We start from the raw sequence: 26,042 nt of genomic DNA, 5'->3' as shown, positions 1-26,042 counted from the left end.
GGCCACTGGAAGGACAGATGTTGAAGCTGAGGCTCCAATACTTTGGCCATCTCATGAGAAGAGAGGACTCCCTGGAAAAGACCTTGATGCTGGGAAAATGTGAAGGCAAGAGGAGAAGGGGATGACAGAGGATGAAATGGTTGGACAGTGTCTGCGAAGCAACCAACATGAATCTGACACAACTCCGGGAGGCAGTGGAAGATAGAAGGGCCTGGCGTGGTCTGGTCCATGGGGTCACGAAGAGTCGGGCACCACTAAACGACTAAACAAACTCCTGGCCAACACCAAGACCTGGGCATCCAGGAGCACCCCCAAGTTGTGTACCTGTTTTTTCAAGGGAATGTAATCCCATCCAGCACAGATTGCATGCCTATGCCTTGATGAGCCTTTTGACTGTCCAGGAGCACCTCTGCCTTGTCTGGACTAAGTTTCGATTTATTCACCCTCATCCAGTCCATTACTGCAGCCAAACACTGATCTAGAGCCAAAGTAGCTTCTTTGCATTTAGGTGGCAAGAGGTAGAGTTGGATGTCATCTGCATACTGGTGACATTGAACCCTAAAACTCTGGATGATCTCTCGCAGTGGTTTCATGTAGAAGCTGGTTTGAAATGGATCTAGATAATTTGTTTTATCCAGAAACCTCTGGAGGTGAAAGGCCACAACCCCCTCTAGCACCTTGCCTAAGAATGGGATATTAGATACTGGTTGGTAATTATTTAGTATTATGGGATCCAAATAGTGTTTTTTAAACAATGGTCTTATTATTGTTTACCAGTGCCATCCCATCCTGTGAGCTTCCATGGCCAAGTGAAGATTTGAACCCAGGTTTTCTGAGTGTTTGTCCTTCACTCTATCCATTACATTAAATCAACAATAATAGGATTTTATTTCTTTAATTCTTTTTTTATTTTTATTTCTTTAATGCTTTAGCCTTTGGTTCCATTGATTTATGGGATGCCAAAGTAATCTTGCTGGATCATATCATTAATTCTACAAAAAAGAAACCTCTTTTTATAAATATATTTGACCATGTACCCATATCTGATATTGCAGTGTTGCAATAGCATCAGGTAACACATCAATATAATTGAACACACAATAATTCATAGGGGCACCCTTGGTTTGTATCTTAGGGTGTACTGTTGTATTTATGTAAGCAGTAACCTTGCTTACATAATACAGAAAGTGTATTATGTAAGCAAAGAAAGATATACAGAAACTGATTGGGTTCTACAGCCTATTGAGTTCCATGGGATTTACTTACAAATAAAATAACCTAAACCTTAAATCTGGGGATTTAACAGTTAACTGTTTTTTTTTTGTTTCCATTTTTTTTAATGCTAAAGGAACTGGTTCATAACAGCAATTGGCATTTTTGTTGCTAGGTTGGATTAGAGCCTTGTATTTGATGGCTTCGTGGTTAGCACACCAATTAGTTTCCATGGAAAATTTGGGTATTTCCTAATTAAGACCCAGTCCTGGTTGTTTAGTCACAAAATCAGAATGGAAATGCTACTTTGCTTAGGTACAGTGTTCAAATTATGGTCCTAAATTCAAGCAGTTCCTTCTTCTGGGGAAAGTGGTTGAATTCTGTATCCCTGACAACATTCTAGCTTCTGGAAAGGAAAGTCTTAGTATGTACCAGTGACTTCAACTACTTCAGTTGGTTTCTTAAAATTGCCTAGTTGAATATTCAGTTTTTAAAGAAGTGACAAGGGTTTTAATGTTAGAGATGAAATTTTCTAAATTAGCTCTTCTGAGTACACTCTTAATAAACCTGCTAAGACATGAGCCAGAAGCAGTCATGAGCATATTCAAATGCAAGGAACAGGATTGATGGCAATCTTTTGGGGGCTGGTTTATCTGCTCTTCCTATATGAGTTACATTTATGCTCACTTTTCTTCTAATGAGCTTAAAGTGGTGTACATGATTTTCTTCATCTGTGTATGAATACAGCCCAAGAATAATGCTAAGTGCATTCTGTACCTAAGTGGGCACGAGAACCAGGACCTCCTAAGATGCAGTTCAACACTCTAACCACTACACTACAGCAGCTCTTGTTAAAGGCTACTAAACAAAATGCTTTTTCAAGGTCCAAGAGTGCTTATGGCTTACGTACCATGACTATGTCAATGACGTGACTGAGAATTCCAGGAAAACATATAGTCTCAAAATGAAGAAACATGCAGCGAAGTGATTTCTGGATGATTCATGAGAATCTTCCAGTGGATCATAAAAGCCAGTGGTAAGGAATGGTGGAGGTGGTAGGCCAAAACTTCTCCACTTTCTTATAACCAGTTTCCTACAGTTTGCACTCTTGACTATCATGAGAAAGTTTCCTCTCCACTAAATTCAACAAGTCTGTGTAGTCTGGACTTTAGCTGAGCTGGATGGAAAGTTTCACCTTCCCTGACTGCCTTAAAACAATCCCTCGTCTTTGGAATCTGCAAAATTAAACAGGTAGAATGACTAGACTCAGTGCAAAAAGAGAACTTGCTACAAGTATAACATGAACCAAAGAACAAATGTTCCCATTTATCAGAACAATATTAAATTATAGTATAGAAAAGCTGGGTGCGTACTTAGAAGCCATATATAACTCAGGAGGCTTACTTCTGCTGATTAGAATATGTTAACTTTGCTTATGGACCTAGCTGATACAATAGACATTGAGTCAACCATTGTAAAGAAGAATTGGAAATAGCTTGTGATTCTGGCCTACAAATGCTGTACTGATTAGACAGCACAAATTAGATGGATTTTTTTTTTACATTACTCACTTTAAATCCGCAAACAGTAGGAACAATGTATCTGGGCAGTGGAAGCTGGGAAATCCAGGAGAAACATCCAGAAAGAAATGCAGTCTTGCAGCGGGAGCACAGAGCTTAATTCAGCTGATACCAATCACTCCCTAGAAAATGAGTAATGTAAATCAGTCTTTTGGGATGACTTCCAAAAATGCATTTTATATATAAAATCTCCCTGAAGTCATTGTGTATTTGTTTGTGCATTTGACTGTGTGTGTGCTGGCGTTGGGCCATCCATCCCTTGCACCTTCTACCCAGTCATCCCCTGAATGATTTCTCCTGGATCACCTTACCTCTGGAAGTTTGCTAACCCTTGCTAAGGGCCACAAATATAGCTTTGCAGCCACATGTGGCCTCATTGAACACTAGGGATCTTAAATGGCATGCTGCATATTTAACATTGTGTGTAGTGTGGTCTTCTTCTGAAATCGAACTGCTAAATAGCTCAGTACTTTTGGCCTTTGGCTTGTGAGGCCAGAGGTTGGGAGTTTGATTCCCCACTGTGCCTCCTTGCTAGGGGCTGGACTTGATGATCCATAGCTCTGTAGTTCTAAGATGATGATGATGATTTTTAACATTAAAAGCATTGGGAGCATTCATACAAATCCAGTTTTTTGGTGACTTAAGAGCCTGGGAAAGTTTCTTTTTTTGTCATTCACAGTGCAGTCTTGTAGTTCTTTTCTCAGAGATACATCTTACTTTCTCCGATAGCTATTACTCCCAGTTGAGTGTCCACAAGACTGCGACATCTTTTGTGCTATCATTTCTTAGTAATGCTTACCTTGTGATACAGAATTCTAGAATCATGCTGTTTCAGAGCTGGAAAGGAACTCAAAGGTTGTTGAATCTAGCCCCACTGCCATATAATCAGCATTGAACAGTTACATTACATCCCGAACCAAGAACATATGGTGACACAAACATTTTGTTTCAATCAAGATGTCAATGACAATGTATTCAATTTATATACCACCCATTTGGCCAAGTGCCACTCAGGGCAGTTCATGGCACAGAGCAACAATAAACCATGAAATCATAAAATCATAACAATAACTATGAGAAGAAAAACATTATAACAATAATCAGACAATTGACAAAATGCTGAAAATGGTGATGTTTCTCATAGTGATGAAGAGGAAGACATTGGCTATGCAATACTATACAAAATTAGCACCATAAGAATAAGTACAGAATAATATTTTGCTTTCGTTCTATGCAACCAAGTTGCTTCCAACCTATAGCAATCTCAACAGTTTTAAAAGTACTGAACAGATTATTAAGATAATGTGGACTGAAGGCAAACAAATGAAAATTTGGAAGAAGTGGGCAATGTTTTGCAATGTTTTGAGTAAACAGTTTGCTTCCGAATGTACAGTTTTGTGGTCCCCTAAAAATGCCAAGAAAAACTGTGTAGGCTTTTAAACAAGCTCCCACCATGTTTTCTTGTAATTAATGCCTTCAGAGACCACGATGCCAAGAACAAACAAGAACCATTCTGTGTTTACTATGCAATAGTCATTATTGCTGTAACTGTTTGACAGCTGCTCATTGATGCATCCTGCAATAAAATGAAACCAAGAGCTGTTTCTCTAAGCTTTTTATACTCAGTTTCTGTAGGGCTTTATTTTTTTGCAAAAAAGAGAAAGAAAATGGTTTGAAAGAAATAGTGAGACCAACTGCTAACACTGTTTCTTCAGTAGCATATGTGTTGCTGCAAATATCCAAAAGGTGCTGAATGGCAATCCCAGATTTGCTATGTGAATGAAAACCGAGAACCCATGGCCATATAGTATATATAGGCATCTATATAGGACTACCTGTTGTGTATCTGATATTCATTCCCTTTTGGACATACCCAAGACCAAGTGATCTATTCTACTGGGAAAACTAGACTTTTTATCTATCTATCTATCTATCTATCTATCTATCTATCTATCTATCTATCTATCTATCTATCTATCTATCTATCTATCTATCTATCTGTCTGTCTGTCTGTCTGTCTGTCTGTCTGTCTGTCTGTCTGTCTGTCTGTCTGTCTGTCTGTCTGTCCAGTGATTGTCTGTTCATTAATTAGACTTTTCCTCTTAGAAAACTTAGATAGAAAACTTATGAGGGGCTCCATTGAAGAATTGATCACACCTGTCTAGCTGCTACATTGCTCCAACACTTAGGTGCTTTCCAACCATTCACCAGTTCCCTTTTTCACATAGGCATGTTCTTCAATTCATCAAGTAAAATTGTGGGAAAGTGGCAAGGAATCCAGTGCCTCAGAGAATACAATTTGACCTCTAGGTTCCTCAACCCCCCTACATTTTAAATCAGAAACCAGGCGGTCCTTCACAGGCAAGTGGTTACTCTTTACTTTTCACAGCTAGGTTAGCAAGATGAAGTTGTTTTAATCTGTCCAACAGAGAAGATAGATGAGGTTCTTGCAGATGGGTGGGTCCACCAGCAGAGCAGGTAAGGAATCTCTTCCTGAGAACGAGATGCCTATGCTAACCTCATGTCACACATCTTTCTGCTCTTTACTCTTTCTTTTGTGTGGCATATCCTGGGTCTGCCTCACCTCTTTTTTAACTTCTCCACATCACATGGTTACACAGCTGTGGCACTGCCTGGTGCTTTCATTTAAGTAGTAGACAACTTTAGGTTTACACAGATTTGCTCTCTGGACTCCACCTACGGGAAGCCCAGATTAACTATTTATGCCAACCACCTATAGGTCATGAATGAATGTTCTATGTAAACAGCAGCTGGAAATATGTGTCTGAAGTGCTAGCATACCAAGGTCTTAAATTCATCGTGAATAGAGATGGGGATGAATAAAAAACAATTGTGATTCATTGTGATTCTTATCTGTCAAGGTTAACAAATCAAAGAATATGAATTTACGAATATTCATCAATGAATTGATTTGGCAATTCATTTTCACTTTAAAACGCTATAAAACTGTCCCCCCCAGCACCTAGAGACCGCAAATTTGTAGGGAAGCTTCCTAAGACGGTTTTCTACAAACTCAGCAAGTTTGGTGAACATTGCATAATGGATCACTGAGTTATATAGTCACCGGGAGGACACCTCCAGTAAAGTTTCCCCCAGGTACTTAGAGAAATTGCACCAAAGGTTCCTATGTCTTTCCCCAACATGCCTGCCAAGTTTGGTGAAGATTGGATATTGGACATCTAAGTTATTTACCCACAATATGGGTCCTCTCAGGATAGTTTGCTACACAGGACAGAAGCAGATGGCATTGAGGGAGTTTGATTTGTCTCTGGCAGGCACACAGAGGCATGAGGCACTGAGGTAGAGTTTGTCTTCAGCAACATCACATTTGGCAATGCCGTAGAGTTTGCCCCCAGGAGGCAATGAGGTATTTGTCATTGAGGTAGAGTTTGCCCCATCAGGCACTGAGGCACATGGTAGCAAAGAAGATTATGGCCCCATCGAGCACTGAGACAGGTGGTAGCAAAGCAGACTTTTTGACCCCATCAGGCACTGAGGTACATGGCAGCAAAGTAAACTTTGGCCCCATTGGGCACTGAGGCAGTTGGCAGCAAAGTAGACTGTGGCCCCATTGGGCACTGAAGTATTTGGCCCACACACTCACATACGAAATTCCCTCCCACCCACTGTGCCTGAAGAGACACAAATTAACACAAGCCTCCAAAAGTAGCTAAGTTTTTAAAACTTAAAGCCCTGCCAACTAAGTCTCAGAGTGAGACACACACGTAACCACAGTAATTAAATGTTATTGGGAAAGGGATTCCACAGTCACACACAAAATTCCCTTCCACCCACTGTGAACACAGGCCTCAGAAAAAAAGTAGCCTAAGATAAGTGAAATTTGCTAAAGAAATCCCTCCCCAAATTCTCAGTAAAATTCTACTAGTGAAATAAATGAAATAAAATGAACAACAGCAACTGTTCTCACTCTGGAGAGAATCAGAACGGAAGTGGGAAATGGCGGTAGGGGAAAACCTTATAAAGCCTCTGTAAAAGGTACACCCCCACAACCCTTTCAGCGCTATTGGCTGCCTAAGTTAGTATTTAATTTCTTCTAGCACATAGTACCCAACATGGATGATAGAAGACTGGAAATCAGGCCGTTTTAATATATTGATTCTATCTGATTCAAAGCAATAGCTGCCCTGAAGCTAAGCCAAAATCCTAAACAGGCCATCAAAGCCTTCACTGTTCACGAGCTTACAGCTCAATCTAAAAGTATATTATTAAGAGTAACAGAAATGAGGAAGGACCAAGCTAATTTTAGGGCTGAAAATGAGTGTGGGCTGTTACTAATGCCTTTGTGCCCCCTTTAGGCAATTTTCTGCAGAAAGCAAACATGTTCCATGTTATGTGGTGGCTGCTGAGGGATGCGGGGGTAGAAGCATGCCTGTTGCTATGTTGGACAACAATTTCTTGCTCTGTGACTGATCAGGAAGGGTGAGCAGAACATACACAGACACACACACACAGAGAGTTACAATATTGCATGATAGACAGTAGATATTGAGAGAACACCAATGAAATCCTGGAGAACAGAGCTAGGAATTCATACCTCCTGTCCTGCATCCCCTAAAAGAATATTGAGTGTGTGTTATTCATATCCTTCCAACCCAACCAGTTATACTACTGTCTAGAAGTACAAGATGTCCCAACAATCCCACACATTCATTTAGATTTCTATTTCACAACTGTCCTTTTTTTTAAGTATGAGATCTCAGTAATTTAAATTACTAATTTAATTTAAATTTAATTTAATTTAATTTTAAGAAATGGGAAAGTTATTTTCCCATTTCTTAAAAGTAAACTAAACATTGCATTCATGGCAAACCCAACTCAAACTTTCTTTTAAAAAATGAACAATTATATATTCTCACCCTCTCAATAGTAAATAATAATAGAGGCATTTGTTGAATGTTAGTCTATGATCTTCAAGGTGTTGAGTATCCTACACAAATCTCTTATTTGGGATCAGATGGCCAGCATAATGCATTGGGCTAAATCCACAGTTAATCTCAAATAAAATAGACATGCTGAAATGAATAAGACTCATTAGTCACATGTTATACCAATTCCATGGATCTACTCTACTTGGGACTAACATGGAATATAACCTCTTGCTTTTTTGGGTGGGGGGTGGACTTCATAATGCACATACTATAATATTATATATAAGGAACATCTTTTGACACTTAGATCTCACACATTTTTTGTATTTTCCACTGCTAGAAGGCAAAATGGTAAGTGTTAATTTGTACACATCTGGAGGGCAATGGGACACATATGAATTTCTTTTGTACTGTACATAAAGTTCTTTTGTTTGTGTAAATCAAAGGGATTTGATTTGATTTTCCTTCTTTTTGTTGCAAGAGCAAATAAAAACGCCAGTTTCTTGTTCTGGCAGAGAATGAAAAGTTACTGAGATTTATGGTACAAGTACATGTTAGGCTGACGCACAAGGATTTCAACAACTATGCAGTACAACAGTGAGCTATTGTTTCCTACCAAGAGTTGCTCTCTGGAGAAGCAAAAAGGCTCATTTCTGGCCAAGAGGATCCTGATTTTTTGGATATTTCACCACCAACCAATTTCATATCTACAGAAGGAATCAAGAGCTCTCTGAGTATTCATCTGGAAGGCTACAATGATTTCACCCACAGAAATCAGCAGGGACCCAGTTTCAAATACTTCAAATCAGAGTGAGTTTTCTCCACTGGGTAGTCGCACTCTCAAACATATGTATTCAAACAAAAGTGTAATAGTGCTTCATGAGGCTTACTGTTGGGTAAGAATATTTTTCCACTCCAATCTCACTGAAGTGAAAAGTTGGAAACAGTTCAGAGTTAATATTCTGCAAATCAAAAGAACATTGTAACCATTTCCTTGGTTTTCTGTAATATTGCGTTTTTCTAACAGATTACATTTCTTTAGAAAGGGAAACTAATTCCTAGAGAATTTTGCTATGATACTAAGTGTAAAGTCTCACATTCTTTTGTAGAAATTCCATAATTTGCATATGTATTACTTAGCCTTTGTACCACAGCAGTAGTTTCCATCTTAGCTAGAACTGTTCTTTTCTGAACATGGCTAATATGATTTTAGCCATCAGAAGTTGAAAGGAACAACATCATTATTTTGAAGGAAGGAAGGAAGGAAGGAAGGAAGGAAGGAAGGAAGGAAGGAAGGAAGGAAGGAAGGAAGGAAGGAAGGAAAAATGTAGTTCAAAAAGTTTGAAATCTAATCTGAAATATCCAATACATCAGACATTTTGAAAATAACGCAGAATGTGGATTCTGTTTGGGTTTTTTTAAAATACAGTGATGCCTTGACTTATGGCTGCCCTTTCTTGCAACCAATTTGAGTTACGACCAGCTCTGGTTGCAAAATTTTGCTTTGACTTGTGACTGGGGCTTTGAGATACGACCAAAAACAAAAAAAGGCTGGGAAATTTGAACTGCTTTCCCTCCTTTTCTCCTTTAGTTAACCATTGGTTGGGGAAGAGGCTGCTTCTTTGTAGCTCCTTCACTCCAGCGGTTAGAGAGTGTGCGTTCTGAGAGAGGCTTCGGACTGCCTGGTACTGCTTTTTGCTTTTTAAAATGTTTAAGAACTGCATGTTCTGGGTGAGTACTATACAGGGTTTTGCAGCGTGGATTTGGGCTGGGTGGGTGGGTGTTATATTTCTGTGTTTTTTAGTCCCTGCTGGAATGGGTTTGTTTGATTCGGGGGGGGCGGTTATGTTTCTGTGTAGTTGCAGTGTGTAGTTGTAGCATTTTAGTCCCTGCTGGAATGGGTTTGTTTTTTTTCAGATTGTGTTTCAATGTATTCTTATGGGAAATGGTGCTTTGAGTTATGATCACCATTCTGGAATGGATTAAGTTCATAACTCAAGGCAGCACTGTAAAGTAAACATAGGCTGTTTCTACACTCGTGCTTGGGCCTTCTTTCATATTATGTATTTGTCTTTCTTGCTTTCCTACATTACTGTTTATGCTTTCAGTTCTATCATCTCTTCCCTTTCCTCCACTACTGTGTTCATTGGCTCACAGTCCAAAAGGACCTCGTGTGAATATTGACAAGAAAGGAACAAGGGTGGGATGTGGGATGACCATTCTTCTGTGGGCAGACTGGCCACCATTTTGCTTCCCCCACAATGCCCTCTACATATTAAAGCATTGTGAAGGCATTAGTAGAAAGGTTGTCATAAATTAAAAGGAGAGAGAGAGAGAGAGAGAGAGAAATTATTCTGCAGATCCTGCAAATATTGTCTGCTAATTCTAGAGGCAAGAGAATTTCTGAATGTTTCTCAGAAAAATGTCTTTGGGAAATTTTGCCTCAGTATTTGTTGTCAGTCTTCTGAGTTCAATGATAGAACTCAGAACTTAATGATACATTTTATTTCCCCTGCAGATGTTTATGCTACAGCTTCTTGCCTGTATACCCTGTAGTTGTGTGTGTGAGAGAGAGCTGGCAAAACAATCCAGGAGATCTGTAGGCATCTATAACTAAGCATAAGGAATACCAGCTACAGCATGTCTGTCGGTCTATTTATTGTCTTTCTCCAATGAATGCTACTCAAGACACACTAAAATAATGCAAACAGCTGAAATCACTGTTGAGCCTCACCTTTGAGAAATTACTAGATAATTCTTTCATCTTCTGAAGAAATTCTGTGAACATTTTATTTCTAAAAAGAAATAGTTATATTTTGTGGGGTTTTTTTTTACACTTTAAGGGTGCATGAAACTCTTGCATACATGCTCTCAGCAGCTAGCATATTTGGGATAGTGAAGCTGTGAGGAACATGGCTTTTAAAAAAGCTATAAAATGGGTTTCTGAGTCCATCACCTTTCCTTTGCACATTCTAGCCTGTGGATGTTTCCCTTTTTTATATGAATCTCTCCCCACTCACTGGAATTTAAAGATGGGGGAACCCCACCTGACACAAACATTGGAGTTATAGTCCCTGGAACTGTGGTCCAGAAAGGGAAATTGTCCTATTTCTTCAAAAGCCACAGGACACAAAAAGTACATTAGAAAATTGTGAACAATTTGAACAGTTCGGTAAGAGGCATGTTGGCTCATTACTTCACCAAATAGACCCACTATGCTTAGAAGTTCATCTAGCCTCTCTCTTTCTTCATCACTGTTTTCTGTATAGGGAAAGTAGTATGTTTTCAGCACAGCTAGTTCTGCTCATTTGTAGGCTGTACATATGAGCAACAACCTTTGAAACCAGAGTTGTTGCTGTCATGTAAACCTTAAAGTGAGCAAGAATGTGTCTGTTACTGCTGTGTTACTTTGCATGTGTAGGAAGCAATGATGACAATAGAAGAACTACATAATCCTTTATAAGCATGGCATTGCATCAACAGCATGTATGTTGAGAGGTGCTGGCAAATAATGAATGAAATAAGGCAATACAGCACCAAACACAACCACTTTAGACAATGTTTAAATTTGAGGAAAAGGTTTCTGCACACATCTCAAGCTCTAAATATTAAACCAGAAGAGGTTAGGCTAAGCATATGGAGAACCAAAACAACACACTTTGCAGAATGGATGAATGCCAAAGATTGTCTCCCACTAGGACAAGATTCTGGCTGGACCATCCAGAAGTCACTTAATAGACTGTGAAACAAAGTAGGAAGATCAAAGAATAATCAAATAAAATGGAGCTACTTGGAATACAAGACTTGGAATACATGACTGTGGAGAAATTCAGTCAATGCAGCATTTATATGCCCCTCCATGTATACAAAAGATTAGTAAATGGCTGATATAATGGTGTTGAAGTAGCCTGTGTCTGGTCAAAAATATTCTATCATAACATTTTAATTTGTCTTTAATTTTACCTATATTTCATATACTGTACATCTATAATTTTAAATGGTGCAATGCTTTGATACAAATAAACCAAGTAAGCAAGCAGGATGAATGTACCCATGGAGGTAACAACTGAATACTACTAAGAGAAAATAGCACTACATCTGAAATCCGTAATACTGTCAAGCCATGATCACCGGCCTCCAAGCCTGCAAGATGATGCAATTTCAATCTGGCACCAAAATGAGGTCAGTCCAATCATACCACCATGGTGAGAGCATTCCCCAAACCAATGCTTTCTCTAGCACCTCTGTCTCCACCACAGAGATCTGAATTGACTGGCCAAGTACATTCAAGGGAGACACACTTGAGGTTTTAAGTTGTTTAGGCCCCAAGCTTTTTAAATGCCAATACCAGCATCTTTCTTTCTTTCTTTCTCTTTCTTTCTTTCTTTCTTTCTTTCTTTCTTTCTTTCTTTCTTTCTTTCTTTCTTTCTTTCTTTCTTTCTTTCTTTCTCTCTCTCTCTCTCTCTCTCTCTCTCTCTCTTCTCTCTCTCTCTCTCTCTCTCTCTCTCTCTCTCTCTCTCTATCTATCTATCTATCTATCTATCTATCTATCTATCTATCTATCTATCTATCTATCTATCTATCTATCTATCTATTTGATTTATACCCTGCCTATCTGGACCACTGGACCATTGGACCTGTGAAGAGATGAAAAGTGAAATTCACTTTAAACTGTTGTCCTAAGGTGTTCCTGTCAGCAAAGTATCTGGTGCACATTGCACTAGTTGTAGGCTCAGCCAGTTATCTTCAAGGGCAGACCCATGCAGAGTGCCTTGCAGTAGCCTATATGGATGCATGAGCTACTATTGTCGTTACTGAGGAAAGGCAGGGTTGGAAGAGCTGAAGGGTCCTCTTTGTTTTGGTGGCCTGACGCTGGGGTCTCGGAGACGAGCCCAGTGTGGAGAGGTGCAGAGGACCCCACCTGCCTGGATGGTGAAGCCCTGGAGAGACTGTGGACGCCAGCTGGAGGAGGTGTGGTGAGCCTGGAGTCGGGGACCAAGAGGCTGGCTGAGGACAAGTGAAGCTGGTGCCAGCTTGTGGTGGTGACTCTTTTGCGAACTTTTCTGGGGGGCTGTTTGGAACTGGGAGTCATCAATACCTATGGCCAAGGGAGGTGCCTTTCCAACAGAGGACCCTGGAATGCTTAAGGGGGGAATTCTCTGACTGTACCCCCATTGCCATGTTTCCAGCAGCTCTCCATCAGCTCCCCCTCCTTCAGATTTTATTGCTTGCTTTGCCTCTGCTTTTGACTGCTCGGCTTGGGGCCTTCGCCCCCATAAACTCAAAACCATCTCCAACAGCCTCCCTGAGGGAAAGAAGATCTGCGGCCAGTGTGTGGTGGGACAGGTTCAATTGTGTGTGGGAGAACTTGGGCTTATTTTGTTTATAGCATGTATATATGCATGTATATGTGTATGTATGCATATATATATGTGTGTGTGTATATATGTGTATATATATGTATATGTGTATGTGTGTGTATATATGTATATATATGTATATTCTTTTTTTCCTTTTTATTATCTCACTGATTATCTAGTTGTATAGTTGATTAATTTTAAATATTGTTAATTATTTGATTTTATGTTAATGTTCACTTAACTATTACTTGTTTATTTTTTTACTGTATTTAGTTTATTTCTGTTTGACATGGAGAGGAGGGCCTGCCCCCCCAGCGAGGGCTCCAACATCAGTGTGATTACGGGAAGAGGGAGATATGGCGCCGGCACAGTGCCTACTCGTGTTAGAAGAACAGTGAACAGATGTTTGAAGGCTGTTCACTGTTCTGACACTGTGACCAACTGCCAGTATCGAGGTAGGCAGTCTAGCTGGCCCTCTACTCTGAGCCTGGTCCTGTTGAATGCCAGGTCTGTATCCAATAACTCCCAGTTTATTCAAGACCTTATTCTGGAGGAGGATGCAGACCTGGCATGCATAACTGAGACCTGGATGGGTGGGGAAGGAGGGGTTCCTCTGACCCTTTCCTGCCCTCCAGGTTATGCAGTCCAGCACCAGGGCAGACTGGAGGGGCGGGGGGGGGAGGAGTTGCCATTGTTTACAGAAAATCATTAGAGGTTACTAGGCGTTCCTCGATCGTGAAGCCAGGTCTGGAGGCCCTTCATGTGTGGATTGGGGCTAGGGATGGTACTGGGATCTTGCTGGGTTACCGTGCTCCCCGTGACCCAGCCACCTCCCTACCGGAGCTGGCGGACTTTGTCTCCGCGGCACTGTTGGAGTCCCCGAGACTTCTAGTCCTGGGTGACTTCAACATCCATGCGGAGGCGGAGGTATCCAGTCCAGCTCTTGAGTTCTTGGAAACCATGGCTTCCTTGAACTTATCCCAACATGTCAACGGCCCCACGCACATGGGTGGCCATATGCTCGACTTGGTTTTTTCCACCGAGTGTAATGAGCGTGGTCTGATGGTGACTGACCTTGAGTCAGTCCCCTTGTCATGGTCAGACCATTACCTAATAAAATGTAACCTCACAATGGCGCTCTCCCCTCGGAGGGAGCATGGATCTATTTTGATGGTCCGCCCTCGAAGGTTACTGGATCCAATTGGTTTTCAGGATACCATGAGAGGGATTCCAGCAGAACTGTCTGGCGCTCCTGTCGAAGCTCTGGTTGATGGCTGGTTCTCCGCCACTACTAGGGCTGTTGACACGATCGCACCCAAACGCCCTCTCAGGAGCAGAGCTCGGCCAGGACCCTGGTATAGTCAGGATCTACGAGCGATGAAGCGAATAAGGAGACGGCTAGAGTGCGCTTGGCGAAAGAAACCGACAGATTATAGTAAAATAGCTGTCAGGATCGCAACTAACCATTACCTAGCCAAGGTAAAGGCTGTTAGAAGATCTTACCTCGCTGACCGGATAAGCGAAGCTTCCAACCAGCAGGCGGAACTTTTCCGTATAGTTCGCGATCTATCTGGAATTGGTCAGGGTGAAGGGCCTCCCACTAGCATCTCACCTGACCAATTTGCAGCGTTTTTAAAATCCAAAGTGGAGACCATCCGCTGTGACCTTTCTCCTTTTTTAAATACAATGGATCGAGCAGAGATGTCCAGCGCTCCATCCTGCTCGGTTATTCTCGACTCCTTTCAGCCTGTAACACCAGATTTCGTAGGCAAGGCGCTTGATCGCTGTCGGGCCACCACCTCTTCTCTCGACCCTTGCCCGGCCTGGCTAATCAAAGCAGCCAGGCCGGGTAACAACTGAATGGGCCACTGCAATAATTAATGGTTCTCTCCAGGAGGGCAAGGTACCCCTTGCCCTCAAGGAGACACTCATTAGGCCCATTAGGAAGAAACCAAATTTGGCGATGGACGACATTGGCAATTATAGGCCCGTCGCCAATGTTTCCTTCCTCAGCAAAGTGGTTGAGAGGGTGGTGGCAGATCAGCTTCAGGCGCTCTTGGACGAAACCAATGCTCTGGACCCATTTCAGTCAGGCTTCAGGCCGCGCTATGGTACAGAGACGGCACTGGTCGCACTGTTGGATGACCTGTTGAGGGAGGCCGATGGGGGCAACATATCCTTGTTGGTCCTCCTCGACATCTTAGCTGCCTTTGATACCGTCGACCACAGTATCCTCCTGGGGAGGCTCTCCGAGTTGGGAGTCGGTGGCCTGGCACTTGCCTGGCTCCGCTCCTTCCTGGAGGACCGCCCCCAGAGTACAGCTTGGGGAGAGGGTCTCAGCCCCATGGAATCTCAATTGTGGGGTTCCACAGGGGTCGATCATCTCCCCAATGCTGTTTAATATCTATATGAGGCCGCTGGGCGGGGTCATCAGGGGGTGTGGGGCATTGTGTCATCAGTACGCTGATGACACACAGCTCTACATCTCCTTTACACCAACTTCAGTGGATGCCATCCGGTCCCTCCAGCGCTGCCTGGACACTGTACTGGAATGGATGCAGTCAAATGGATTGAGGCTGAACCCAGACAAGACGGAGGTCTTGAGGGTGGGCGGCCCTTCCGTCAGCGGCATAGGTGACTCCCTCTCCTTTGGAGGGACAACCCTTGCCGCAAAGAGTGAGGTCCGCAGCTTGGGAATACATCTGGACCCGGCGCTTACCATGGAAACCCAGGTGGCGTCCGTGGTCCGCTCCACCTATTTTCATCTATGGTGGATTGCCCAGCTGCCACCATATCTTGATCGGGGGGGCCCTCACTACTCTAGTCCATGCGCTCATAATCTCGAGATTAGACCATTGTAATGCACTCTACGTGGGGCTGCCTTTGAGGCTGACGCGGAAACTTCTGATGGTCCAGAATGCAGCAGCCAGGCTCCTTAGTGGGGTGAGAAAACACCAGCATATCTCCCCCACCCTGGCTGCTTTGCACTGGTTGCCCATCTGTTTCCGCGTTGACTTCAAAGTGCTAATGATCACTTATAAAGCCCTAAACGGTTTGGGACCTCAATATTTGGCAGATCGTCTTCTCCCACCCAGATCTACCCGGATCACCCGATATAGCCAGCAGGGGCAGCTGAGGGGTCTGATGCCGAGAGAGGCCCGGAAGGAAAAAACAAGAAACCGGGCCTTCTCGGCGGTGGCCCCTCGGCTGTGGAATGCCCTCCCAACAGAAATTCGGCTGGCACCCTCGCTGGGTGTTTTTAAAAGCCAGTTAAAAACTTGGTTATTCAAGAAGGCCTTCCCTCCAGTCAGTTAAGTCTCTCTCTCTCTCTCTCTCTCTCTCTCTCTCTCTCTTTTGGCTATTCCATCTTGGTAATCCTTTCTTTAAATTAATTGTTTTAAATTGAAATTTGTAATTTTATGATTTTATATATTTTTATACTGTTTTGTTTTATTTTGTAAGCCGCCCCGAGTAGACATGGTCTAGAGGGGTGGGGTAAAAATCAAATAAATAAATAAATAAATAAATAAATAAATAAATAAATAAATAAATAAATAAATAATATCTGGCAGGCCATATGATGGTCAGCCTGGGTATTCTGATCCACAGAGTCCATGTACACTTCCAGTAACAGAGACAGATCCAGGAATACTGTGAAACTGAACGCTTGCTTCTTCAAGAGAGATTTGTCCCGTTCCCCCCCCCCCCCACCAGAACAGGTAATTTACCCAGTTCCTTGGTAACAATTCTATTTTGTTAGGATTCAACTTCAGTTTACTAACCTAGTCAAGCTCATTGTAGCATCACAGTACAGGTTCTGCACCTTCATAACTGATTACAGCGGTGTAGTTATAAGCCACAATTATCTATCCTTGCTTGTAAGGCAGAGGTGGGCAATTTGCAATGTACCTGATGTTTTTGGACTGGAACTAGCATAGCCAATAGCAAGGGTTGGTGATAGCTGCAGTCCAATAACCTCTGATGATTCTAAGGACTAAATTCTACAGCTCATATCAGGCATTAGACAATGAAAACTTGAACAGAGACAACTGTACCACCATTTGGCCTGCGGGACTATCTGTATTGGATTGTGGATCCTGCATTAGAAGCTCAGAGGTAGGACTGAGCAACATTCCTTTGTATCTGCTCATTTATTATTTCTAGATAATGCACATGTTTTTCTCCATTGCTGGAGTTAATGGTCAGCTGAGCTGAAAAAGGGAACTGACCAGGCTCTTTCCAAATTCGAACGGATACACATACAGAGAAAGAGGGGAATGAGAGAGCAAGAGAGCATGTGGGAGACAGTTTACATACTACAGTACTCATTTTATACCACTGTTTTATGCAAGCCTACTCAAAAATAAGTCTCATCTTGATGGAAAAGTTTATGGTCACAGAGGCATGCATAACAAACAAAATAATGGTAATCCTAATACCAATACTACTTGTACTGGAATAATCCCAATACCATGCAAATCAATTCTCTCACAATCTGAATTCTGAAAACAACCTTCGGATAGCTTTGTGAATTGATGAAATAATACTATGCTGCTCTGATAAGCAGGTGAAACAGCCATTAATTTGCTCGAATAAAAGTCTGCTTTTGTGAAGCTTAAAGTTTGCAATGATGTGAAACTTCCTTGTTAAGAAGAAAAGCACTATATACAGATTAAAAACAAGACTGCTTGCTGAATAAAAAAACATGGCACAAAAAGATAAAAGGAGGGGCAATAAAGAAGGAAAGTAACATTAAGCAGATGCATGAACTGGTAGAGGCATTTCACTTTCAGCCTGTTACTTGCTAGCACTGTAATAAATGATAACTCAATTTAGTACTGTAATTAACAATGCAATCTTTTATGCAATCTACTCATACAGAAGTTCCACAGAGCTCAGTAAAACATACATCCAGGTAAGTGTGTGTATAGGCTTGAAGTCAAAGACAATAAGTAACATTGTCTTTGGACAAACGCTGGCTCTATGGCTTGGAAACGGGGATGAGCACCGCGCCCTAGAGTCGGACACGACTGGACTAAATGTCAAGGGGAACCTTCACCTTTTTATTCAGATTCTTTCCACAATGAAGCTTACTCCCAAATAAGACTGCATTTAAGACGGTAGCAGAAATCAAAATAAGACAAGTGCTGGTTGTAAGACTGATTCCAACAGAAAAAGAGGGAGGCAGCCGTCTTGAATTCCATTTGCTGAAATTGTTTGCTAAGCGTCGGTGATAAGTAATAACTCCTACTGTGGAGGATGTTTGGTCAATATCGTTTAATGTTTAAACTTTCCAGCGCCCTCAGTTTGTTCTGGACTCCGAAAGGTGGTTGAGAGTTCTGAGGGGAAAAAGAAAAGAGAAAAAAAAACCCTTAGGTAAATAGGAAGGTTAACAGGTTTTTTTCTCCCTTCCCACTCACTCCCACAGCCCGCCCCGCAAAGAAAAACACCGCTGAAGAAACCGGCGCTTCACCCGCCCGTGTAAACACGTTTTTGCAGCCTCTCCTCAAGGAAACATAGAACCAGAGGCGGTTCGCGACCTGGGCAAGGAAGGGCACATCCCTCCTATCGGGGTGTGCGTGTGAGGTGACCCCTTGCTCCATCCACCAGCTTTCTATGATGAAGAAGAGGAGGGTCAATTGAGGGACCCTTCCTCGTCGCCTGAGGGGGAGCGCGCCAAAGAGACCGCCGTGGGAGGCAAACTGGGAAGAGAAGTCACCCCCACCCACCCACCCCCGAGTTTCGCGTCCCCGTGGGAGGTGAAGGGCGGGCGCCGAGTCCGGAAACCGGAGAATCCGGAGCGCGAGGGGCTCCTCTCACTAGCTGCCCCCCCCCGGGCTCGGCTTCACGAGACCAGGGCCGAGAGGAGGGAGGCGGGGCCAGGGCAGCAGGTTCACCCCATATTAAGAGCGAGCGCAGGAGCCGGAGGGCGAGTCGCGCTGACCGGGGGACAATGGAGGGCGACGGCGTGCAAGGCAAGGGCAGCGCGCTCCCTGTGCGGAACTGCCAGGAGAAAGCCTTCCCCAGCGACGGAAAGGCAGCGGAGCAGCAGAATGCCGCCGCGACGCCCATGCTGGCAGCGGGGGAGGCCGAGGACCCGGAAAAAAACGTGTCGAGGAGCAAAGGCAAGGATCCCACCTACAAAGTCCTGTCCCTGGTAAGGAGATGCCACCGCTGCGGTACTTGCAGGGCGCCTGTAGGGGGCAGCGTAAAGGGCGCTGTTGGAGCGGAGGGCGGGGGCATCGGCGGTCCCGCGCTGCTTGGCAGACGAGCGTGCTGCTACCTGTTGGGAGGATAAGATGGGATATCCCCCTCTTGTGTTGCTGGAAGGACGGGTATTTAGTCAGAATAGGAATAATGTTAATTAGCTTGTAATATATGAGCAAAGGGAGGCTAGCTGACAGAGTGTGTTCAGGCCAGTTAGTAGATCTTGCATTGCTAGTCCTCCCAAGTTGATATGGCTCTCTTTGGGCAAACTGGTATTCAACTTTGTGCAAGTGTTACTACCTTTTGCATTTAAAGTCGTTAAAAGGAAGATTTCTTCACGTTGAATGGAGTGCTTGCTAATGCAACTTTTCCACAACTTATACGTAAGGAAAAAGAAAAAAAAAGTTATAATAAGTTTTGCACAGAAATAGAAGAGAACAACAGCAGCAGCAACAAAAAAGCAAGAGGAGAGAAGCAAGGATGTAAAAGTACAGTAAAATGAAAGCTGCTTTTAAACACGTTGGAAGAAATACATAATCAGGAATACATTTTTAAATCAATCGAGCTATTTCAAGCTACAGAGACTTAATGTAGCAAAATCTCAACAGAAATGTATCAGCAAATGTGGGAGAAAACAGTGGGCTGCATACTGGAATGTGCAGTATGCATTCCATTTTTCAAGAAAGGATACTATGAAGATTGCAGTAACTACCAGACAGTCACATTAATTTCCCATGCATGCACAGTGATGCACAAGATTTTACAACAAAGACTTTTACCATACATATGAAGTGAGAGATATCAGATCTTCAACCTGTTTTGATGCTGTTGTTGTTCTCAGAACCAAGTATTTGCATTTTATCCTAATATTTTTGTAAATTTATGTATATTTACATATTTTGGTGTTTTATTTGTGGCTGGTCTTAGACTGTAATAAAGTTTTATTCTATTCTATAACCTGGATTCAGAAAAATAGTAGAGATGATACTGCAAATATACACTGGTTGCTGGAGGGTGCCAGAGAATTTCAGAAAACCAGGCTGTCCTTTGTAGATTTCTGTAAAGCCTTTGACTGTGTAATTTGAGAAAAGACATGGATCATTCTGAAAGAAATGGGTGTGCCACAATATTTGATTATCCTGATTGGGCACTGTAACCTATATTCTCAACAGGAGTCTATTATTAGGAGCGAGCAACAGAATGGTTTCCAACTGGCAATGTTGACAGACCAAGGTGTATTTAATCCCCCTCTCTGTTCAGTTTGTATGCAGGATATATCCTACAATGAGCTGGAATAGATTCATATGAAATGGGAGTAAGAATTGGTGGAGGAAAAGTCAATAGTATAAGATATACAAATGATACAATTAGATTAGATTAGGCATCCTTCAGTCTCAAGAGACTATGGTAACATGCTCTGAATGGAGGACTTGGAATAGTGTCTAGTGTGACCGAGAAGGCTAATTTGAGAGTGACAATCCCTTCCACACTGAAAATACAGTCTGTCCCTTGTCCGGACTGGGTTTTGCTGGTTTCAGGACTTCCTCTTTGCCTTGCCCTGCTGTACAAGTGTCTTCAAAATTGGAGAGGCCATGCTGCACCATCTGCCTCCAGGATGAATGCTCAGATGTCAAGGTTTCCCATCTGTTGATTACCATTCCTAAGGCCTTCAGATCCCGCTTGCAGATATCCTTGTATTGCAGCTGTGGTCTCCCTCTAGGGCACTTTCCCTGCACTAATTCTCCATACAGGAGATCTTTTGGACTCATCAGCCATTCTCACGACACACCCAAGCCAAGGTAGACATCACTGTTTCAGTAATGTATACATGCTAAAAATTCCAGCTCGTTCTAGGACTACTCTGTTTGGAACTTTGTCCTGCCAGGTGATACCAAAAATGTGTCAGAGACAACCCATATGGAACGTGTTCAGCTTCCTCTCCTGCCATCCACAAAGGGTCAAGGACTCACTGCAGTACAAGAGTGTACTAAGGACACAGGCTCTATAGACCTGGATCTTGGTATATGCCGTCAGCTTCTTATTAAGCCATACTTTCTTTGTGAGTCTAGAGAACATCGTAGCTGCTTTGAATGATGCAATATATTCCTGGGAGAACATAGTACTGTATTGAAATATTTACTGCTAAAGGTTGAAAAAGAAAGTAAAGAAGCAAGATTACAATTAAACCTTAAAATTTTAAAAATAATGACTACAGAGGAATTATATAACATAATGTTGACAATTAAGAAATCAAAATTATTAAAGATTTTTTGTACTGTGGTTCAGTCATCAATTCAAATGCAGATTGCAACCAAGAAATTAGTGGAATGAGACTTGGAAATCATCTCTGAAGGAGCTAGAAGAGATTTTGAAGTGTGTGTCACTGGAGACCAGCACCGAAAAATCTATGCTATGTTACCCCCAATTTGCTATGTGAAGATGTCTAAGCCAGACACTGAAGAAAGCTGATAGGAACAATACCTTGATTGAAAGTGAGAATACTAAATGTACATATCATGAAAAGAGAAGATTCACAAGAACAAATAATAAGGTTGGTAAAAGTTGAAGGTAGTAGGAAAAGAGGAAGACTAAATACAGTTGTGCCTCACTTAACGATGATAATCCATTCCAGGAAAATTGCCGTTAAGTGAAAACATCGTAAAGCGAAAATAAAAACCCCATTGAAACGCATTGAAACCCGTTCAGTACGTTCCAGTGGGGTAAAAACTCACCATCCAGCGAAGATCCTCCATACGGCGGCCATTTTTGCTGCCTGTGTAGCGAGGAATCTGTCCCTAAACACAGCGGAGAGCCATTTTAATGACCCGGTGGCCATTTTGAAACCGCCGATCAGCTGTTCAAAAAACATCATTTTTCAAAGAATCAGTTCCCGAAGCAGGGAACTGATCATCGCAAAGTGAAATTCCCCCATTCAGACCATCGTTTTGTGATTACAATTGCAATCGCAAAAAGATCGTTGTTAAGTGGATTTGTCGTCATGCGGGGCAATCGTAAAGCGAGGCACCACTGTATGAGGTGGATTGACTCAATAAAAGGAGTTGTGGCTTTGAGCTTGCCAGACCTGAGCAGGACTGCCTTAGGACCGTTTGGAAGTTATTAAGTAATAGGCTTACTGTAAGTCAGAAACAATTTCGTAGCAGATAACAAGTAATTTATTCTTACCTGTGACATGAGGATCATTATCTGTGTTAGAAGTTGGGTATGTTACCTTGGGAAAATGAGAGTTATTACAGATTACAAGATGAGCTGCATATGAATAATTGTGTGTCTGTGTAACCTTTGGCAAAATTTTTCACAGGAATGGTTTGAATATGAATTGAATTGAGGAGACACGGCGATCTGCTCTTAGGATAAACTAATGAAGAAATAACAGAAGTGAGCAAATTGAGACAGTGTGTGTCACCTTTGCCTGCAGACATGCCACGTCCTTTCCTCCATGATTGAAGTCTGTATTTTTTATGTTCACTCTGCCCTGTTTTTGTCTGACAGCTTCATGCTGAAATGGCAGTGTTAGGCTAGACATTCTTCTTAGTGACATCTTGATGGGAAATGAGGTCACAAAGAAGCACCTTTATGGAGTTTCTCTTTTTATGGGATCTTAGAGTAAAGGATGTTCATGAATCCCTCTGCACACTACCTCTTTATGAGGTAGGGGTCCAGGAGAGGATCTGGATGCACTAACAGTAACACGTTGATGTGTTGACTGGGGGATTCTGGAAGTTATAGTCACAAGAGAGAGGTGCCTCCACTCACTTTTAAGGAGTTCTTAATCCCTGTTCTAAACATTCTTTAGTTTGCTTAAGGTTCATGCTGATTTACCCCCACCTCTACCAATAGATGTGATGAGGTGTTTTGTTATGTTTTATGAAGCAGCTGAAAACTGTCAGTTATTACAGTATTTTACTCGCTATATAATTTTACTGCTATAGTTGTTGGGAGAGGGGCAGAGAGAGGTGTCTGTGAAATTTTCTGCCTCAGGTGCCAGAATAATTTGGTTGCTCTTGGGTATTACGTACCGTAACTGTGAGGGGAGAGGTGTCATTTGCTGCTTCATCTCCAGCACCAAAATGTCTTGGGCTGAAGTCGCCTATTGTGTCTCATTGCTCAAAAGCACAAATGGGAATGCGGGTAGGATGGCAGCCAGGATGACTCATACCCTTCCACAGGAACCAAATGCTTAATAAACACTGCCAGAATGTTAATGCTGCTGCTGAGTAATGATTTAGCCAGTCATCCAGAATGTTTCTGTTTGTTGGATCTTAGAAAGCTTGCTTTGAAAAGGAAGTTGCTAGGTACTATCACAGCTTGGAAAAGCTACTTTTTGGACCAAAGCTTCCAGAATACCCTATAAGGATTCTTGGGAAAAGCATTTCCAAGCTCTGGATACTATAGAGCTAACAATTACCGTATGTATGAACATTGATATTGCCCTCATCTGTATCCCACTTCACTTGGGTCCTCACCTCCACAGCCATGTACATTCTATGTGTAAAATCATGACCTTGCTGTTGTACACTGTCTGAAGAAGTGGACTGTAATTCATTAAAGTGAAACAAATCTGTTAGTCTTAAATATGCTACAAAATGTTTCGTTTTCATTATATCTGCTATAAGGTGGCCGTTAAAATGTCTGAAGAAAAGTTCTTTATAGCTTAAATAACTTGCATACTCTTAGAAGAAAAAGATTAAAGGCATTGCTTTATTTATTTTTGCACTTCTGTGGTCAAAGCAGAAGAATAAATACAGACAATATTGTGGTACTTATTGGTGAGAACAAAGCTAGCTGGAAATGAAAAAGGCAATATGAAAATCAGATGCTGGAAGGATATAGGAATTTAAAGTTCCCTATCTAGCCATGCCATTATAGTTATGCCACTGGGAGAGGTCAGGACTGGCTCATGGTAACAGGAGACTCAGCAATTAGAAAGATAAACAGATAGGTTAGTGATGGCAATGTAGAGCATATGTTGGATTATGTGGCAGAATGAAGATTGCGGATATCACATATATTCTATAATTCTTACCTGGTAAGGCAGATAACATGATCATGATCATATAATTCATATTGCCAGATAGATAGTGCTAGGCTGGAATTAATGGAATATGTTGTTAACCCCACTGAAGTGGAAAAATATAATAAATAAATGGATGAAATTCAGAATCTGCAGGGTGACTTCCCTTGAACACACATAGAAATCATAAGATGTTAAGGAGTCTTTTTTATTTCTGGTTAAATAACTGAAAGCAGAAAGTTAGAATGAATTTGTGGTTCTCAACTTTAGATCCTCCAGATGTTACGAATTCCAAATCTCAGAAGCCCCAGCAAGCATGGCCTATCACTAAGAGAGTCAGAATCCTGGTCCACTAGCTGTGCTGGCTAGGGATTCTCAGTGTTAATTTTTAAAATGTTTAGAGGACCAGAGGCTGAGAACCACTGGAATACATGTTCAGGTGTCTCACTGGAGGAATGTAAACACTGCCTGTACCACATCTATATTGAGTCTGGTGCTTTTTAAGTCACTTATGAATGTGTATGGTTTCAAGGACAAATATCCTTCTTGGTAGGCCCTTCTTAGGGACACAATTCTAGTGTGATAGGAACATACTGTAAGTCATCCAGGGATTTAAATCCTAACTTAGTTTGTCCATGTGCAATAAACACAATAACATTTTTCCTGACTTTGAAATGGTGAGATTGTGGGAGATTCAGATAATTTTTTCTCGTCTTAAATCTTTTTTGTGCATTTCTCTAAAATGTGCATTTCTCTAAAATATGGACTTAAATGTTGCCTTGTTGCATGATCTAGTAAAGGCTCTAGTATTGGATGGGTTGGTTGTGTCTCTAATAAAGCAGCCTCTCATTTTGTGCTTGCTGTCTGTGTATGCTTTTTTTTTCACAAAGTGAAAAAAAATGCTAGTAACGCACTGAGACATTTTGTGCAAATGGTTGAAAACACCATGAGGGGGAAAACATGGTGTTTGGTATCATTTCCCAGAGGTGAGATCATGAATGTGAAGATGATTGTTCTTCTTGGAAGCTTTTACAAATGTTGGAAAGCATCACTGTTGATTCTCTGTTTCTAGGCAGAATAGTCTTAGTACGTGGTCTGTGAAGGAACATGTTACTAAGGTGCTTGGGTCTTGAGCTGAAATACAGATGCTCACCTCAAATCTGTATTTGACCTGGCTGAGCCAAGTAATAGTGCCTCTTGTATTTCCTTTTTGTGTATCCTAGGCTGTAAATGGTTTATGGGCTATGGACCATATCCTCTATAGAATTGGTCATTTTGATGTTGAAGAGCTGCTGTTCTACAACACAACAGAGAACAATGATAGAAGCATATGTCAGATGTTTAAAAGAAAAAGGGGAATGAAGGAATTGGCTAGTTAAATACATTTTCAAATAAAAACGGGGATGTATCTTGATTGTAGTTTAGCAGGGTACCTAACAGAGAGGCTAACCCAATTAAGTCTGCAGATCATCCTCTCCATCTTAAACACTTAAAACAGCCAACATCCGGGCTTTAATTTCATACCAGCCTTCTGTCTCCCTCTTCTGCCCTCTGGTTTTACTTCTAACCTGATGAAGAGTTTGGAAGAACTTGAAAGCTTGCCCGCTAGTTTGTTGCATTTTAGTTATTGCTCCCCAGGTAAAGATAATGGAATTTTATGTTGACCAACATAGCTGCCTATGGCCGTGGTCTTTCTGTATAAGAGGAGTGTGTGGAGGAAAGTAACATGTCTGTTACAATC

General features: G+C 41.8%; 1 protein-coding gene and 1 long non-coding RNA gene across 2 annotated transcripts in view; one reads left to right on the top strand and one right to left on the bottom strand.

Moving 5' to 3' along the window:
• Positions 1–18,324: 18,324 nt before the first annotated feature.
• On the bottom strand, positions 18,325–18,732 carry LOC110091420 (uncharacterized). The gene is made up of 2 exons (XR_012086084.2): positions 18,603–18,732; positions 18,325–18,401 (listed from the first exon to the last, which is right to left on the bottom strand). It is a non-coding gene; the product is annotated as an uncharacterized LOC110091420 (long non-coding RNA).
• Positions 18,733–18,903: 171 nt separating this feature from the next.
• The window catches only part of ENPP1 (ectonucleotide pyrophosphatase/phosphodiesterase 1), a 59,319-nt gene continuing 52,180 nt past the window's right edge, over positions 18,904–26,042 (top strand). Inside the window, exon 1 of the mRNA XM_020815547.3 lies at positions 18,904–19,219. Within this exon, the coding sequence (XP_020671206.3) occupies positions 19,016–19,219 (204 nt within the window). The 5' untranslated portion in view covers positions 18,904–19,015. The remainder of the gene's footprint in view (positions 19,220–26,042) is intronic.

The sequence above is a fragment of the Pogona vitticeps genome, chromosome 1, assembly GCF_051106095.1.
Source record: "Pogona vitticeps strain Pit_001003342236 chromosome 1, PviZW2.1, whole genome shotgun sequence".
NCBI lineage: Eukaryota > Metazoa > Chordata > Lepidosauria > Squamata > Agamidae > Pogona > Pogona vitticeps.
This window is presented reverse-complemented; position numbering and strand designations above follow the sequence as displayed.